The sequence below is a fragment of the Haliaeetus leucocephalus genome, unplaced genomic scaffold, assembly GCF_000737465.1.
Source record: "Haliaeetus leucocephalus isolate CR32 unplaced genomic scaffold, Haliaeetus_leucocephalus-4.0 Scaffold1007, whole genome shotgun sequence".
NCBI classification, from domain to species: Eukaryota; Metazoa; Chordata; class Aves; order Accipitriformes; family Accipitridae; genus Haliaeetus; species Haliaeetus leucocephalus.
This window is the reverse complement of record NW_010973443.1, coordinates 335,116-350,299: the sequence shown is the minus strand read 5'-3', so window position 1 is coordinate 350,299 and position 15,184 is coordinate 335,116. Positions and strand designations below refer to the sequence as shown.

The window sequence follows — 15,184 nt, the reverse complement described above, 5'->3', positions numbered from 1 at the left end:
CTGCCGTCCGCAGGCTTCGCCCGGCGGCTCGGCACCCCCTCCTCGCCCCGGGGCCGCGGCGGGGGCGGCGCGTTCTTGGGAGTTGTAGTTCTCTCCGGCGCCCGTGCGGGGAGCGGAGGCCTCGGGCGAACTACAGCTCCCATGACGCCCTGCGCGGAGTGGTGGGGCGCGGGGGGGAGGCCGAAGCGCGGGGCTGAGGGATGCGGCAGGTGCCAGGCGAGGTGACCGCGGGGGAAGGGGAGGGAGGTGCGGAGGGAGCCGGAGGACGTGGCCGCTTGGCCCCTCTTCTGCCTCGGGGTCCCTCCCTAGGGGGGGTGGCTGCTAAAGGGCACCCTTCGGCCCCGAACTGGGAGAATAAAGCGGCCCTAAACCGGAGAAGTCGTGTCGGCGAGGCTGTAGGGCTTGGAGGCCTGGGCAGTTTCCTCAAGGGCCAGGCAGCCTTTATTGCCCTGGCCCGAAGGGGAAGGGGAGGGGAGACACTTCTGCTTAAGTTAGTGGGAGAAAGGCAAGCGGGAGGAAAGAGTTAGGGGGGATTGTGGTGAATAAAGAGCTTCACCTTGCTGAGGTGGGTGTCTGTGTGTGTGTATTTGTTTGCTTCCCGCCTATGAGAAATGTGCGATTGTTCCTTTTTAGATGGCCTCAAAGACCTGTGCTGACATTTAGCTTAGAGGCTTTAACATCTACATACGATAGTCTTTTAATGTGGATTTTAACACTGAACATAGCCATTCTGCTTGTAAGTCTCAATTTCACAGACTACAGTATAGATGTAATACAGCTGACTAATCCAGAGATGCTATAATTTTAGTAAGAATAGTGACAGGCCATCTGGAAATCATGGATCAAAAGTATGAACTGTGATAGAGGAGAGATCTCCTCAGAATAAAAAAGCCTGTACCAGAGTATCTTAGTCAAATTACTTGACCAAAAGTGCCTTTCAGTGGAATTCATTTTAAGCTTATCCTGGAAAGCATTTGAAGTAAAAGGCACCTACATCTTAAGTTGTGTGTGTATTAAAGCATTGTGTATTTCAGCTCGATGCATTTGAGACTTTGCCTGTGATAAAAATAACACAATATAAAGGCTTGCTTTAGAGTTACGTACTGTGGTTTTCATCCAAGTAAGACAACAAAACCAACATAGTCTATATACAACTGTTTTTCCAAACTAAGCGTATATTGCATCTGAAGTGTCTGCCTGCAACAAATATGGAAGTGGACTCTAAAGTTATGGGAATTTTTATATTCGTTTTAGAAGTGAGGAAGTCATGATATTGAAATCAGCGTTGCCTGATGACTCACCTCGTTTTGAAATGTATTGTTCCCTATATGTGTATCTGCGTGGCACCATTTAGTGTCATGATCTATTGTAGACGTATAAATGACACATGAGGCTTTGTCTTTGTGTTGGTAACTAAATTCTTTCATTTGTGTATGCGATGGAGAGTCTTTGATAATTCTCAGCAGCAAAAAATTACTGTAGAGGAACACTGGAAACTTTGTGATGTGTAACAAAAAATATTGCCAGGTGTTGTGGTAGTAGAAATCTTGAGATACCATGTTGGTGTAGGTGGAAGTATTTTTGTTCTGTTGACTTCTTACTGTTGAGGAGCTGGGCTTGTGTAGACTGTCTGGGGACAGCTAGAGGCGATGCATGTAACTATGGGAGATCATTGCAGTGTTTGATGCAATTCCTAACAATGCCGGCATTTATTTTTATAGTAGTGATGCCACCATAGTATTGGCAAATGGGTAATTGCTCCTTTTTGGAGGTAAACTAAAGTTTTAAATATATCTAAAGTGCTTTGAAGGTAAAACATAAAATCTTTACTAGTTGTTAATAGGCCTTTCTTCTTGCATTTTAGTCTGAAAACTGGATTCTTAAAGTGGAAACCAGATTATGACAGTGCAGCTACTGAATATGGGAAGGCGGGTATGTATGACTGTAAATATGGCCATATACTTTATGGTTTCAAAGTATTCTTTAAGCTTAATCCCTGATAACATTTTATGTATTTTCAGTACATTGCTGTGTAAGTAAAACTGTTGTGAAGACAAAAGAAGATGAAACAACAACAACAAAATACTCTTAGTAGCACTGTAAAATAAATTTCAGATTGTACTTGGACATCTGGAACTGTTGTCAAAACAAATTTTTTTTTTTCCAAGCTTACAACTTCTACTTTGTATATATTACTACATGTAATAAAAACGCTTTCCTTCTTTCACTTGTCCACCCCCAAATCCCATGACTTTACCTACAAAACAACAAATATTCGAGCTGGTTTTAAAACTTTGCTTTTTCATCATCTTATGAAGTATGTCCTGACAAAGACTGTCTCAGTATGATAGAGAGATGCTGCCAGGTGTTTTTTTTTTTAGGCATAGTAAGATCTCTTTCCTCCTTTTCTTCCACAGTAAGTGTCACACTGAATATAAAATTCTTACTAGTTGATTCCTTTTTGCTCTTAAACAATTTTCTTGGTTTTGATAATAGTAATTTATTGTGATTTTTTTTGGCTTCTTACTCTAGGCATGCCTATTCATTCATTTAAGCCTGAATAAAAAAATACAAACTTGGAAGAGCAACTGGAGCATTTATAAATTGAAATTTATTTTAAATCCCACTTTAATATCCTATCAGTCTAATGGAGATAGAAATACATATTTGTGCCCTGAAGTGGTTATGTTGAGGAAGTTGTTGTAGGTATGCTTTGTTGATGATATACTTCTACTCCTGCCATACTGATTTTATATAACCTCTAATGATTAAAACTGTAAACTTATGCATTCCTGCAGTTCTGTAATTAAAATACAGAATGAGTGAGTTCCAAAATCCAGCTAAACACATTATGCACAATGTGGTACAGTGATGGCATGGATATGTTGTTGACAGTAAATGTTTTTAATGGTAACTAAGTGACTAATGAAGCAAGGAGGACTGTGATGGGATTTTTTGGAAGAGCTTGGTAAGTTGTAACTATTCATTTAAAGAATCTGTTTGCATCTTTCGGTGGCTAAATTCTTGAGTAGAAGTGGTGAAAAAATGAAAATGGCAAGCTGTAAATAAGAACTTTATTTGATTTCTTGCAGCTGTTGCTTTTAAGAATGCCAAGCAGTTTGACCAGGCAAGGGAAGCCTGTTTACGGGAAGCTGAGGCACATGAAAACAATAAAGCGTATCTTTTCATTGACTGATACTCTTTTTTTCCAAGAAGCTGACTAGTTGCTACTTAGAATGGGTTAATGGGGGTTGGTAGAAGATGTATTTAATATATTTGCACATTTTGTCAATGTAACAAAGTTGTCTATTAGAAGAATATTCCTGTGTGGTCTGAGTGGGAGAACTCTTTTGGTTAGAAAATCTGTGTCGTTTCTATTAGCATCTGGAGTGTTAAGATGCTGACCAGTGCCTGAGATGTCTAGGTACTGCTTCAGAAATTAATATTTTTTTTTTAAATACCTACAAATGGATACTATAAACTAAATGCAACTCTGACATTATTACAGTACTTGTAGTAGTATTTAGTAACCAGGAACATATTTTAAATAAATGTGCTTTTTACAACTTTACATGCAGTTATACTTTGGTATGTTGTGTTTATTCTGTCCTTAGAAGCATTTATTTTTGATGCCTTGTCTACAGACATAGTAGGTTCGATTTGCCTTTATGGGATTCCTTGCTTTGAAACTAGTGCTTCTGTAAGATTTTGTACACTAACAATTTTTCTGCATTATATTTTTGTGGCTTTTGTCCTTGACTTTGACAATATTACTTCCAGTCTCTTCCATGCTGCCAAGTAAGTATAGAAGCACTGAGTAATCTGAAACAAATTTTCTGACATATGGTACAAGCATGAACTATCGTTTTGATCTCGCTGTAGTAAATGGTATGGTTCAAGTGATTTTGCTGTTTCAAAATGAGTTTAATGGAAGCGTGGGCTAGGAAGTCTGAAAACCTGCAATGGCCATCTGAAGAAATGATGATTTTGACATTCTTCAGCATCTTTTGATATCAAATGTTTTTTTTTAGATTAACTTTTTGTAATTTTGAAATTCTACACTGTTGAGCTTATAAAGAAATTTTTAATTAAAGAGTACTTCAAAGCAAGCTGTTAATGACAAATAATCCAAATAGTGCCTGTGGGTCAGATCATGAGAATAGATTTTTAGTGGGGAGCGTGGTTGAAGTATTTAATTTGTGGAAGACAATGTTACACATACACTGTCTCATTAAACAAAACACTTGAAATATCTTCAAAGCATTTAATATTAACAGTGAAGTGATAGCTGATGCGTCTTAACTTTGCTGTGTAACTACAGCTTGCTGAAATACACCATATCTAACTAAATTGTAAATTTTTTTTTCTGCAGAGCTTATGAACAAGCTGGCATGATGTTAAAGGTATTTTCATTTATCAGTTTTTAATAAAAAGTTCTATTTTATAATGAAGGATGTTGTGCAAGGGACCATTTTACAAATATATGTTTACGTGCATTGCATATTGAAGTGATATTTTTCTGTTGACTCGTAGTCGTCACTAACACCCTTGGTAGATGAGGGAAGTGACACTTGGGAAAAAAAAAAGGTTTTCTTCTTGTAGAAGAAAAGGTGAGTGCCTCGTGTTAGGGGGTAACAGAAGAGTGGTGCTGCTTCTTCTCTAAACTACCACAAATTCAGGCCTTGCATGAAAGCTTGGTACTTACAAGTGAATTTGATGGAGTTGGTGGTCAACTTTCACTGGTTCTACAAGTTTGTAAATAAAAATCAGAATCTTAATAAATAAGATATTACAGTTTGCTTTGATTTGTTTCATTGTACATCAGCACAACTCCTGACAGCCACATCCCTCTGACTGTTGCTTTGCAGGAGATGCAGAGACTCCCTGAAGCAGTTCAGCTGATTGAGAAAGCCAGTATGATGTACCTGGAGAACGGGACACCAGACACAGCAGCTATTGCACTGGAACGGGCTGGAAAGTAAGTCTGTGGTATTGGTGGCTAGGGTGCATGCAGGGCATGGGTATATCTTTGGTTTTCTTTCTTGTCTTTTTGATGCTTTTAGGTAAAAAATATTTCATCTGAAGAGAAATGATTTATGTTTATTACAGGTTAATAGAAAACGTGAGCCCAGAGAAGGCTGTGCAGCTCTATCAGCAAGCAGCATCAGTGTTTGAAGTAAGTGGGGGGTTTTTAGGTTGTTGTTTTTCATTTTTCCACCAGCAAAGAACTTTCCAGTCCCAGAAAGTATACAAAGATGAATGAATTGGTGTTTAGGGTCAGCTATAAAGTTAAGACAAAGCCTAAGATTACGTTCCAAATAGTTTTTCCTTCCTTTCACATCAGTGGCTGAGTAAGGAGGCTGAGGGCTTCTTATGCTGCAGAGGGGGAGATTACAAAAGTTAGGAGTCAGTTTGCTTTGCCTTTTTCTCAGTTTGGGACTTGACTGAATCTGAATTTTGTATGTTGTCAACTTTTCTGCCTCTTGTTGGGCAGTCCAGAGGGTAGGCAACATGGCTGCTGTTGAGTCCTGGAGCCTAAAATAGTTAGAAATCCTTCAAGGCACAGAAGAGAAGAATTTGCTTAATAGTCTACCCATCCTGTGAGCAGGTGATTTGCCTTTTTGCTACTGCCTTTGGCGTGCTTCTCTGTCGTCACTTGCCACGTGCTTCCAGATGAGCAAGTTTGCGTTGATGTTACTTTGCTCTGTAGATGCGTACAGGAGTTGGCTGTGGGACTTGGGTGCGCCATTACTCTTCATGTTTCCCTTGAGTGTGTGAACTGCTGATACAATAATTAACAGTTGTTCTAAGTTACAGATGACATACTTGGATTAAGGTCTAGTGGTCTTAATTCTATGCAAATGAAATATGAATGCATGAATTCTTTTTGTTCTTCTCTAGAATGAAGAACGTTTACGGCAAGCATTAGAAATGCTAGGGAAGGCATCAAGACTTCTAGTCAGGGGACGCAGGTATAGCTTTATGCCTTCTTGGTTTTTTAAATGTAATTGAATCTTTAATAGTGATTTTCACTGGTGGTTTTTTTTTCTTGCTGTTGTTGGGTTTATATACTGTTACTTAATTTTACTTTGAGACACACTTCAAACTAAAATCCGGTTTCTGTGGGATTGCCATGTTCATCCAGGAACCACCTGTTTTGTGTTCTGCGATGGGAGAATGTGGGCTGTAAGTTTTTGTTTCCTTTGTGTTTGTTGAACAGCTAGAAAGCACATACACCAGTTTTCATTAATTCTTAAACTACTTCAGGAATTATTTTTTTTCTTTTTCTTCCAGCACTAATATGTAGAAAGTACTTGAAAGTCTTTTATAGCTGCGGAATATAAAACAGGGGAATTAGGTGGCTAAGCTGAGGAGAGAAATCTGTTTGCAGCAGTCTGATTCTGGACTTCTTAAAGAAGAGTGTATTTTGGAGTCTCAATGGGAATTTATTTTAATTGTTAATTGCTAGCACCAAACTTGACCTGCAGTTCAGCATAGACTTGCTTCACTGAAACATGTAGTTCCTTTAAGAAATTGTCTGGGTTTCTAACTCTACCTTTAAGACACTTTATCACTGCAGAGTTGTAGTCAGAAAAGGAAATTTACAAAGTATCTTGAAAGTCTTTCTGTCAAAGCAAGTCAACATAGCTTCAGGACATCTGAAGGACTCAGTTGCTCTGCTGCTTTGTAGCTCGTGCTGTTGCTAACTTCTAGAAGTTTAATATGATGATTAAATTGTATTCAAACTCAAAAGCAGTTACTGTGACTTAATATTGAAAGTTCATGGATATCTGACAGTGATAGCTTATTGTAACCTCATGACATACAGAAATCTGTTAGGGTACGTAACAAGGCATTCGTCTTGTACAATGTTACGAAAAATGAGGTTTCTCTGAATGAATACAAGATATGTTCTTAGCCTGCACATATACAAAAGGAACTGCTGACTATATATTTCTTCATCTAGTCTGTTAGTAAGGTGTACTGCTGATTTTTAGTTGTGTTGCTTTTTTTTCCAGTAGACTTGGCAGTGTCTCAGTTAAACACTTTGTAATTAGCCTCATGTTCATTATGCTGTGTTCCTGGCACTGATACTGCTAACTTTTTTTGGTTTTTTAGATTAGATGAGGCTGCATTGTCTCTTCAAAAGGAAAAAAGTATTTATAAGGAAATTGAAAATTATCCAACATGCTATAAGGTAAATTCTAAGACACAATTTCTGACAGTGCATTTTGAGTGTTTCTGCGTAACTCCTGACAGCTGACATCTGACTGACAATATGTACCTCTTGATATGGGGATATGTTTCTTGCCAAATAATGAGAATTTGTGATAGTGCATGTTTCCCCAGCCTCTAACTGCTTTTTTCACTACTATAATGTTGAAGATAAGACACTGTTATCTACAGGAGCTGTCAAAAACAACAAACACATAAAGATGTGTTATCAAAAATAACAAATCACAAAACTGTTACTTGGTGCAACAGTTCATTACAATATTACAGGCGATAATTCCTGAGGGTGTGGCTTACTACTTTCTCACTGTGTTATTCTGACTCTTGTGTCAGTATCTTAGAATTATCGTGGATCATAGTGACCTTTTTCACACTAAATATTAGCAGTCCAGTATTTTTCTCATATTTAACTGTTAATTTCTAAAGAATCATCAGGTTGGTTTTTTTTGTTTTTGTTTAGAAAACTATTGCTCAAGTCTTAGTTCATCTTCACAGAAATGATTATGTTGCTGCAGAAAGATGTGTGAGGGAAAGCTATAGGTAAGTCTACTTCATGACCTGTAATTTTAAACTGAATATTTCATTAATGTAGATGTATTCTTATGAAAGAGTAATGGAAACACTGTCAAGAAATTTTAAGCCTGTACTTCTCTTGACTTACAGTACAATAATAGCATTCCCTGGTGTATGGCTATCAGGATTTTTTTTCACTTGTAACAGGTTTAGCTGTAATTACCATGGTGATTCTTCTTAATGAACCTAAAATTAAAAGTTAGTCATAAAGAAGTAGTTATGTGTGACTGGTGAAATGAGATGGAAATTAGAAAGTCTTCCTATTTTTTTTTACCTTGTTAAAAGCTGAGCAGAATATTGTTATGGCTGGGATTCTTGCCTTACTGATATCCTTTGGGCTGTGTCTTTTCTTCAAATGGAACAGAGATGGATTAGCTATTGTAAACAAATGTTCAGGATTAAAAGTGGGTATTTCTGGGTGTTGCTACCTGAATTTTATTTTTTTCAGAATCTTTACGCAATGTCATGTGTGGAGGCCCTTAAAAAGTTGAATTCTAACTTGCCATTACCATGTTTTATTACAGTTTGAAGATCGAAATATGGAATGCAGTCTCAAAATGCACAATAGCAGCATCCCAGTATAATCAATTAAACTATCTAGTATGGTGATTAGATTGAAGGAAAGATTAATCTTAACTGTTTTTGTTAAAGAAAAGTTTGCAGCATGTGAATTACTACATTTCTGGTTATGTTGGTCTAGGAGATCTTGCCCTTGTCATACATCGGAAGAAGAAAAGCAGGATTTCTACTTTTTGTGACTTTTTTTGTTTTTAGATAGTTGTTTGAACTGGAAGATAATTTAGGAAGTGAAAAGTAGTCCAGTTGAATACATTGAAATGAAGAAGGCATTCTTTACACATCCAGGAGAAAATTCTGGTATCAAAACCTGGATTAGCGTTTAACCCTGGTTCCAGAGGCTTTCCCAGCAACTCTGTGTTTCAGCTTTTGTTAGGACTTCAGTAACAAAATACTGAAACAACATATTTTTCTTAAACTGTGCTTTTAGTGAAATGACTTGAACATATGTGTAAGTTAAATTGTACTTTGTTTCTAGGAAGAATCAAGATCAGTCTTTAAACATCTTGCTTATATTTTCCAAGTCTTCAATTTCTATTTTATGTATAGAAACTCATTACAGAATTTTTCTGCATGCAGAGTAGAGGAACTGTTTATTGACGGGTCAGGAATAATTGAAAAATTTAATACTCTCTTTCTGTCTTGACTATGATTGTGGTCTTACTCTCAGCATGCAAACTAATGTTGCTGCAAGTTTAATTTTATGGTTATGATCCATGTACCTGGAGAAATCAAAATGGTTATAGGCAGTTTTGTGGAATAAGCAGTCCATCAGATTCTTAAAAGCTGCTTGCTCTTCTGCTATTGATCAGCAGCATTTAAAGATGGAATAGCTGAGTGTCAAGTAGATTGCTGAAACGCCCTAAATGAACTCTTTATTTCCTTCAGTATACCAGGATTTAATGGAAGTGAAGACTGTGCAGCGCTAGAGCAACTTTTAGAAGGGTATGACCAGCAGGATCAGGATCAAGTTTCTGAAGTCTGTAATTTGCCACTCTTCAAATACATGGACAATGATGTAAGTAGGCAGTTCCTATGGATTTTTTTAATAATGCTTTTGCTTGTTAGGTTGAGAGATATTTTTTTTCTAGTAGAGGAAAATAAGAAGGGCAGGGTCCATGTATTTACTGTGATTTGTCCTGTCATCCTACCCTGTGCCTGTGAACATCAGGTATTCTTTTACTTTGCTGCCTGCCGATGTAAATTCCCACATTGTTGTTCCTTTCAGATGGTGGGAAGGCTTAGGTGAAAGAGCAACTTGTTATGGATTTGCTGAGTTTGACAAGTTGACCAAAATTCAGTTCCCTTCTCCTTGGTTCCTTAGGGGCCAGAATAGTTTGCTGCTTATGCTTTATCTCAGAAATACCATATCGTTGATATGGGTGTGTAAACATTACAGAATATGATGCCTACAGGATGGCATTGTTGAATGTTTTTTCAGTGCTTATTCCTCAGCAGGGTACTACTTAGTGAAAGATTTTTTTTTTTTTTTTTTTTAATTTTAAGTGGTTGTGTGTTGTCTGCCCCCCCTTCTTTTTTTTTCTTTTTCTTTTTGTTCTTTTTGTTCTCTTTCTCTGGTCTCTTTCTCTGGTCTCTTTCTCTGGTCTCTTTCTCTGGTCTCTTTCTCTGGTCGCTTTCTCTGGTCGCTTTCTCTCCCGCTTTCTCTCCCGCTTTCTCTCCCGCTTCCTCTCCCTCTTTCTCTCAATTGTACTTGTAAATTGTAGGAAGTATAAGGATAGGAAATGTGTGAAGTAAAGGAGACATCCATCCATGCCAAACTTTGTAACAGTATTGACTAATTTTGCCTTGTTACTATGTCGAATACTAAAAATTAAGGTGTTAGTCTTACTGAAAAACACTTGTAAGATGTCTTACATGAACTATTACTAGATAATGTATGTATAGCTGCATACTGAAAAATTATTTTTAAGTAAAGCTTGAACCACAGAAGCTGTAGGATGTGGCCAAATTATTCTATAATAAGCAGTATCAATACAGATCTCGCATCCCATTTTCAGAGTGTTTGAGATGGAATAAGCCTAACATTGGTTCATTTTTTTTCTAAGCTGGAAAAATGTACTCTGAAAGCAGCATCAATGTGTTTTCTGGACTGAATGTTACCTGCTTGTTTATTGTGAGCATCAGTCAATTCTGTGCAGTGTAATTCAACAAGATTTTACTTCAGTGATAGTACAGAAATTAAACTTGCCTTGTTATTGTCAGTATGCCAAGCTTGGTCTTACCTTGGTGGTCCCGGGAGGTGGAATCAAGAAGAAGTCGCCCAACGCTGCACAAGACAAAGCAAGAGGACCAGCTGCCGTGGGCTCTCATGCTGATGAGGAGGAGGATGAATATTCTGGTGGACTATGCTAGCTACAGACATAGTCTTAAATATCTGACTTATTTGTGATGTTGAGCGTATCCAAAGGTACCAGATTTACCAGAGCTTCATTGCAATTGTGATATGGGAATGCTAATATGAATTTGGCAGCTTCTGGGTACAATACAGGAGAAAAAGCATGATTGTACCTGTCATCTTGAAACTTCTTTGGACTTCATTTCTGACCTGGTAGGAGCTTCCTCAGGGCCCTGCCTTCAGTTGATGGGAAAAATTTGAGAGAAATTTTTACTAAAAGCACAGTTTAAAAGAAACCAAAACCCCAGAAGCACTGTAGCAGGGGAAGTGGTACAAAATTTTAAATGCTGGATTTCAACAGTTGACACTTTTTGGTTCAAGGAATATGTTTGTGATTTGTTTTCTGAGTTAAATATACCATCATGCATCTGGCTATTTATCTTCTGTTTAACACGGTTTAAGGCAGACTGTGCCAGGGAGGATTTTTCACTAGTACAAGCACTAGGGGGAGCATTCAGTTTATTTTCAATATGTTTTTACTCCACTGCAGAATATTATTTTAATACCTTATTCTTTGCAAGCAGTATCCATGTGGGTGTGGAAAATACTAAGTCAACTAGTTTGAAGCTATCTTGCAAGCTTAAAAGTATACACACATCTTCATCTCAAGAACTTTATTGACCTGAAGTCTTTGGAAATAAATGTGTGCATAGTGTTTGTAATGTACACCATGGGAATGGAAGGAGTGGACAACCTTTCTTAGCGATGTCTGAAGCATGCCATAACCAAAAAAGAAACGGAAAGTAGCAGATAATGTACATTGAATATAAAGCTCTGAAGACAATGTTTAACAAAAACTTAGGTGGAATATTTCAATAATATGTTTGAGTTAATGAGTGTTCTAGGTGTTTATTTACTAATCAATACACTACAAAGACATTTTATTCTTTCATATTTTCAAAGCATAGAACAGCGCTCTCTTACAAACGGCGTTTTTCAAACTAGCTTGGAATCCAAAGTAACCAAATTTTAATGCATCTTGTCTATTTTTATTTGGTTTCGAGTCATCATTAGTTTTGCAAGCTTCTGTAGTGTCTTAAATGTGTTTGACCATTTTATGCTTAAATGCTGACAGCACTAGAAGTTATGCCTATGGTCTCTTTCTTCAGAAGAATCTAATAAAAATCTGCACTAGGGTGAGATCATTTGGAATCCAGCAGGGATTTGTGTGTGATACGTAATGCCCAAAGTTCAATAAATAATAGACCAAAAGCACAGTGTTAAGAGTTGGTACAGTTTCTGCCATATTAAGGAATTGGATGTCTTAAAAAATATCAAGCCATGTGTCTGACATATGTGATGTCTGACATCAGTGTGTCAGACATAGTTGTGATGAAGGTAAGCTTTTAGAGGGCTAATAACTCACTTTCCTCGGGGTGGATAGCATTCAGTAGCATTGTGATGGGTGCATGAACTACAGCATAATTTGCAGGTAGGGCTGCTGTAAAAGTCACGCTATTTGATTTCATGGGTGTTCAAAAAACAGTTTTGTCTCTTTGTATTATGTAGTAATAACCTTGCATTTTAAAGCTATTTGAGACTACACCTGTAGTTTTTTACTATCTGACAGATTAATTTCCCTTTGTTAATAATGATGTATATAGAAGTTTTCTATAAAATAGTCTAAACAAAATTTTAGGAAGTGAGTTGCTTCTCTCTGAGAATGATTACAGGTGTACACGAAAGATAGTTTTGAAGACTTTCCTGTAACTCATCCGTTTTCACCATTGGAGCAACTCACTCTAGTTTACTTAACTTCTGCCTTCTGGATTTGTTCATGAAGGTGACCATGCACTTTTTATGGAGAGTCTTTATCACAAGTAGAAAAAAACCACACATGTAGGAGCACTGGGACCACTAAGTAATTTTCTTCAAGCATTTCCTGCTGCATCCGATTCTGAAATAAGTTTTGTTGAATGGTCCCAAGGAGTCTACTACTGTGTGTGTGAACAATTGTACATATCTGAGAAGATGGCATGCATAAGAATAAAAATTGGGAGCCTTGTGTGCTTCTGTGAAAGAACTTGCAGACTTTATTTAAACTGTGCTTGTAATGCTAACAGGCCCTTAAAAGAAAAATTGAAATTTATGCATTGGATTCTTAAAGCATATTTTTCATATTGCCAAAAAAAAAAATAGATGTGCAAGACTGTCTTCCCACTCCCCCAGCTTTTTGCTTTTTTCCTTGTGCCAAGTGTGGAAAATCTGGGACAAAAGTAACTTGTACCTACACATGTTAAGCTGCCATTAAATTGAAAGGGGCTTCTCTGAATCTTAGGAGTAGAATTTTAATCTTTAATTGCAATGTTGCTGCAAAGACCAAATCTGCAGAAATTGAAGTGTCTGAAAATAAGAAGGTCTATTTTATATAACTTATTCTCCTATTTTAGGCAATGAAATTGTGATAGGAATGTTAACTGCCTTTTAGTAAACGTTTAACTATAGAAGAAGCTGTCTGTATATTATGTGTTAGTGTTTGTGTCTATCTTTCAAAGCAATTTGCACACTTATTATGTAAATATTTCAGTGATTTAAAGTGGAAGACACCATTTACAGCAAGAAAGTTTCCAAAACCAGTGTTGACTGTAAGAAAAATAAGTTGTGCATGAAGGCTGAGCGATGGCCAATGCAATGTATATGTAAACTCAGAAGATTTCTAAATCCTCTGTAACTTAAGATCCAGTATGCTCAAGTGCAGTGTGAAACCTGTGCTTTATTTGTTCTTTTTCCAAATCTGTGGTGTATTAGAGTACAAAATGTGTTTGTAACAGCTCTACAGATGCTGCTTCTTGAAAAGAGGCTGTGTGTTTCACCAACATGAAAAATAAAACATGAAACTAATGCGTTTTTGCTAGCTTTCCCTGTTGTTGATAGGTTCTGCTGAGCACCACCATCTGAAAATGAATATTGTGTTTAATCTCAAGCAGATTTTGTATGTGACTGTGCAGGTCTTGTCACCAAGTGTTGCAGGTATATTATGTGATCAAAGACTAAGTCATGGGAACCTATTGGCTCAGGTTTGAGTGTTGAAAGTCAGTGGTGTCCAATCTTTGTGGTTTATTCACGAGACATTGGCTTACAGCCCATTTCATTTATCCTGTGGTTTTTGTTTTTCTAACTGACCTTTTGGTACCTTTGCCAGCTTTCATTATTTGAGATGGTGACACATCTTAGGCAATTCTATCCACTCAGAATAAAAGGCATGTTTGTGTTTTTCCTCTCTGCTGATTGTAACATCTTGATGGTTCATTGTTATCACTTCACTTCCCAAAGGCTTGTATTCAGAAAACAGAATTGTTATATTGGGTGATTGTCAGACCTGAATTTGTCAACTTTAACAACAAGAAATAGAAATAATTGATTCTCTAGTCCTTGGTCTTCCTTATCTTGGCTAATTATGCAAGGCATAGTTATGGTTTAAAAAAAGACTTTCTAATAATGAGGGAGGACATACAGATTCTTACATCTGCCATAGAGATAAAGCACTTGTTGCCACAGTTAGGCTAGTTAAATGTGTAGCAAACTCTAGCAGTCTTCTGGAAGAATACACAAATATACTCCAAGATTTACCTGAATATGCTGAAATCCAGAAAGGACTGAGAATGTTAATGGGAGCTGCAGAGACGTGAGAAGGGTTCTTGCACCAAACTGTGCTTTGCGTATTGATACTGACTGACAGGTGCATCATGTGTGCCTCTGGGCTCTGCTGGAGGCTAAAAGAGGTGTCCAGACCAAAACGACTGAGGGTCAGTTGAATGTGGAGGATACCCTAGCTATTAGAACTTCAGCGTTCATTTCTAGCAAGGATAATTTTAGAAATGGTGTTTGCTGACAAGCAAGAACATGTCTTAAGTGACTTAATTGCTGTTTAGGTCATGGGGTTTTGCTGACTTAAAACCAAGGCTTGGGAGTGGGGTGAAGAGGAAGGTTGGTTTGGTTTTGGAATGCTTCATGCTTTACCTGTGTAATTTTACTTATATGCTAAAGTGTCACTGATGTATGTTTAAGCAGCTCTATAGATTGATATAGTTTTTCTCCCAAAGTTTAATTTGTAATTCTGTTACAGATTGGGGGGAGGGGATTTTCTTTTAAACCTGGGGTGTTATTTGTATTTGAATGAAAACTGATTCTGTTAGAAGTACACAAAATAAGTAGGTTTCTGTTTGTGCTGATTTAATACAGAAATAGTGAAGAGGGTGGGGGCATTTGAAGTATTTGCTTTGTTCTGTTCATTGGAGTTAATCATATTTATCACTTGGGTCAGATTTTCAAAGCAGTTTTTGTCCATGGGAATGCAAGCTTGTCATTATTCAGTTGGATCCAACAGGGAGTTTAAAAAAACAACTAGATTTCAGCATTTCAAAAGCCATAGATCTTTACACAATT

The 15,184-nt window shown here is 37.4% G+C and overlaps 1 protein-coding gene and 1 long non-coding RNA gene across 2 annotated transcripts in view; one reads left to right on the top strand and one right to left on the bottom strand.

Annotated features, from left to right (window-relative positions):
* Positions 1-260: 260 nt before the first annotated feature.
* On the top strand, positions 261-13,644 carry NAPG (N-ethylmaleimide-sensitive factor attachment protein, gamma). Its single transcript, XM_010584801.1, is given in 13 exon segments — positions 261-1,771; positions 1,844-1,849; positions 1,851-1,932; positions 3,093-3,177; positions 3,781-3,798; positions 4,373-4,403; positions 4,869-4,978; positions 5,110-5,176; positions 5,902-5,972; positions 7,120-7,198; positions 7,694-7,773; positions 9,271-9,400; positions 10,606-13,644. Coding segments are annotated over 13 exon segments (933 nt in total). The 5' UTR covers positions 261-1,747; the 3' UTR covers positions 10,756-13,644.
* The window catches only part of LOC104842471, a 33,694-nt gene continuing 29,410 nt past the window's right edge, over positions 10,901-15,184 (bottom strand). Inside the window, exon 3 of the long non-coding RNA XR_775453.1 lies at positions 10,901-10,975. This is a non-coding gene — a long non-coding RNA (uncharacterized LOC104842471). The remainder of the gene's footprint in view (positions 10,976-15,184) is intronic.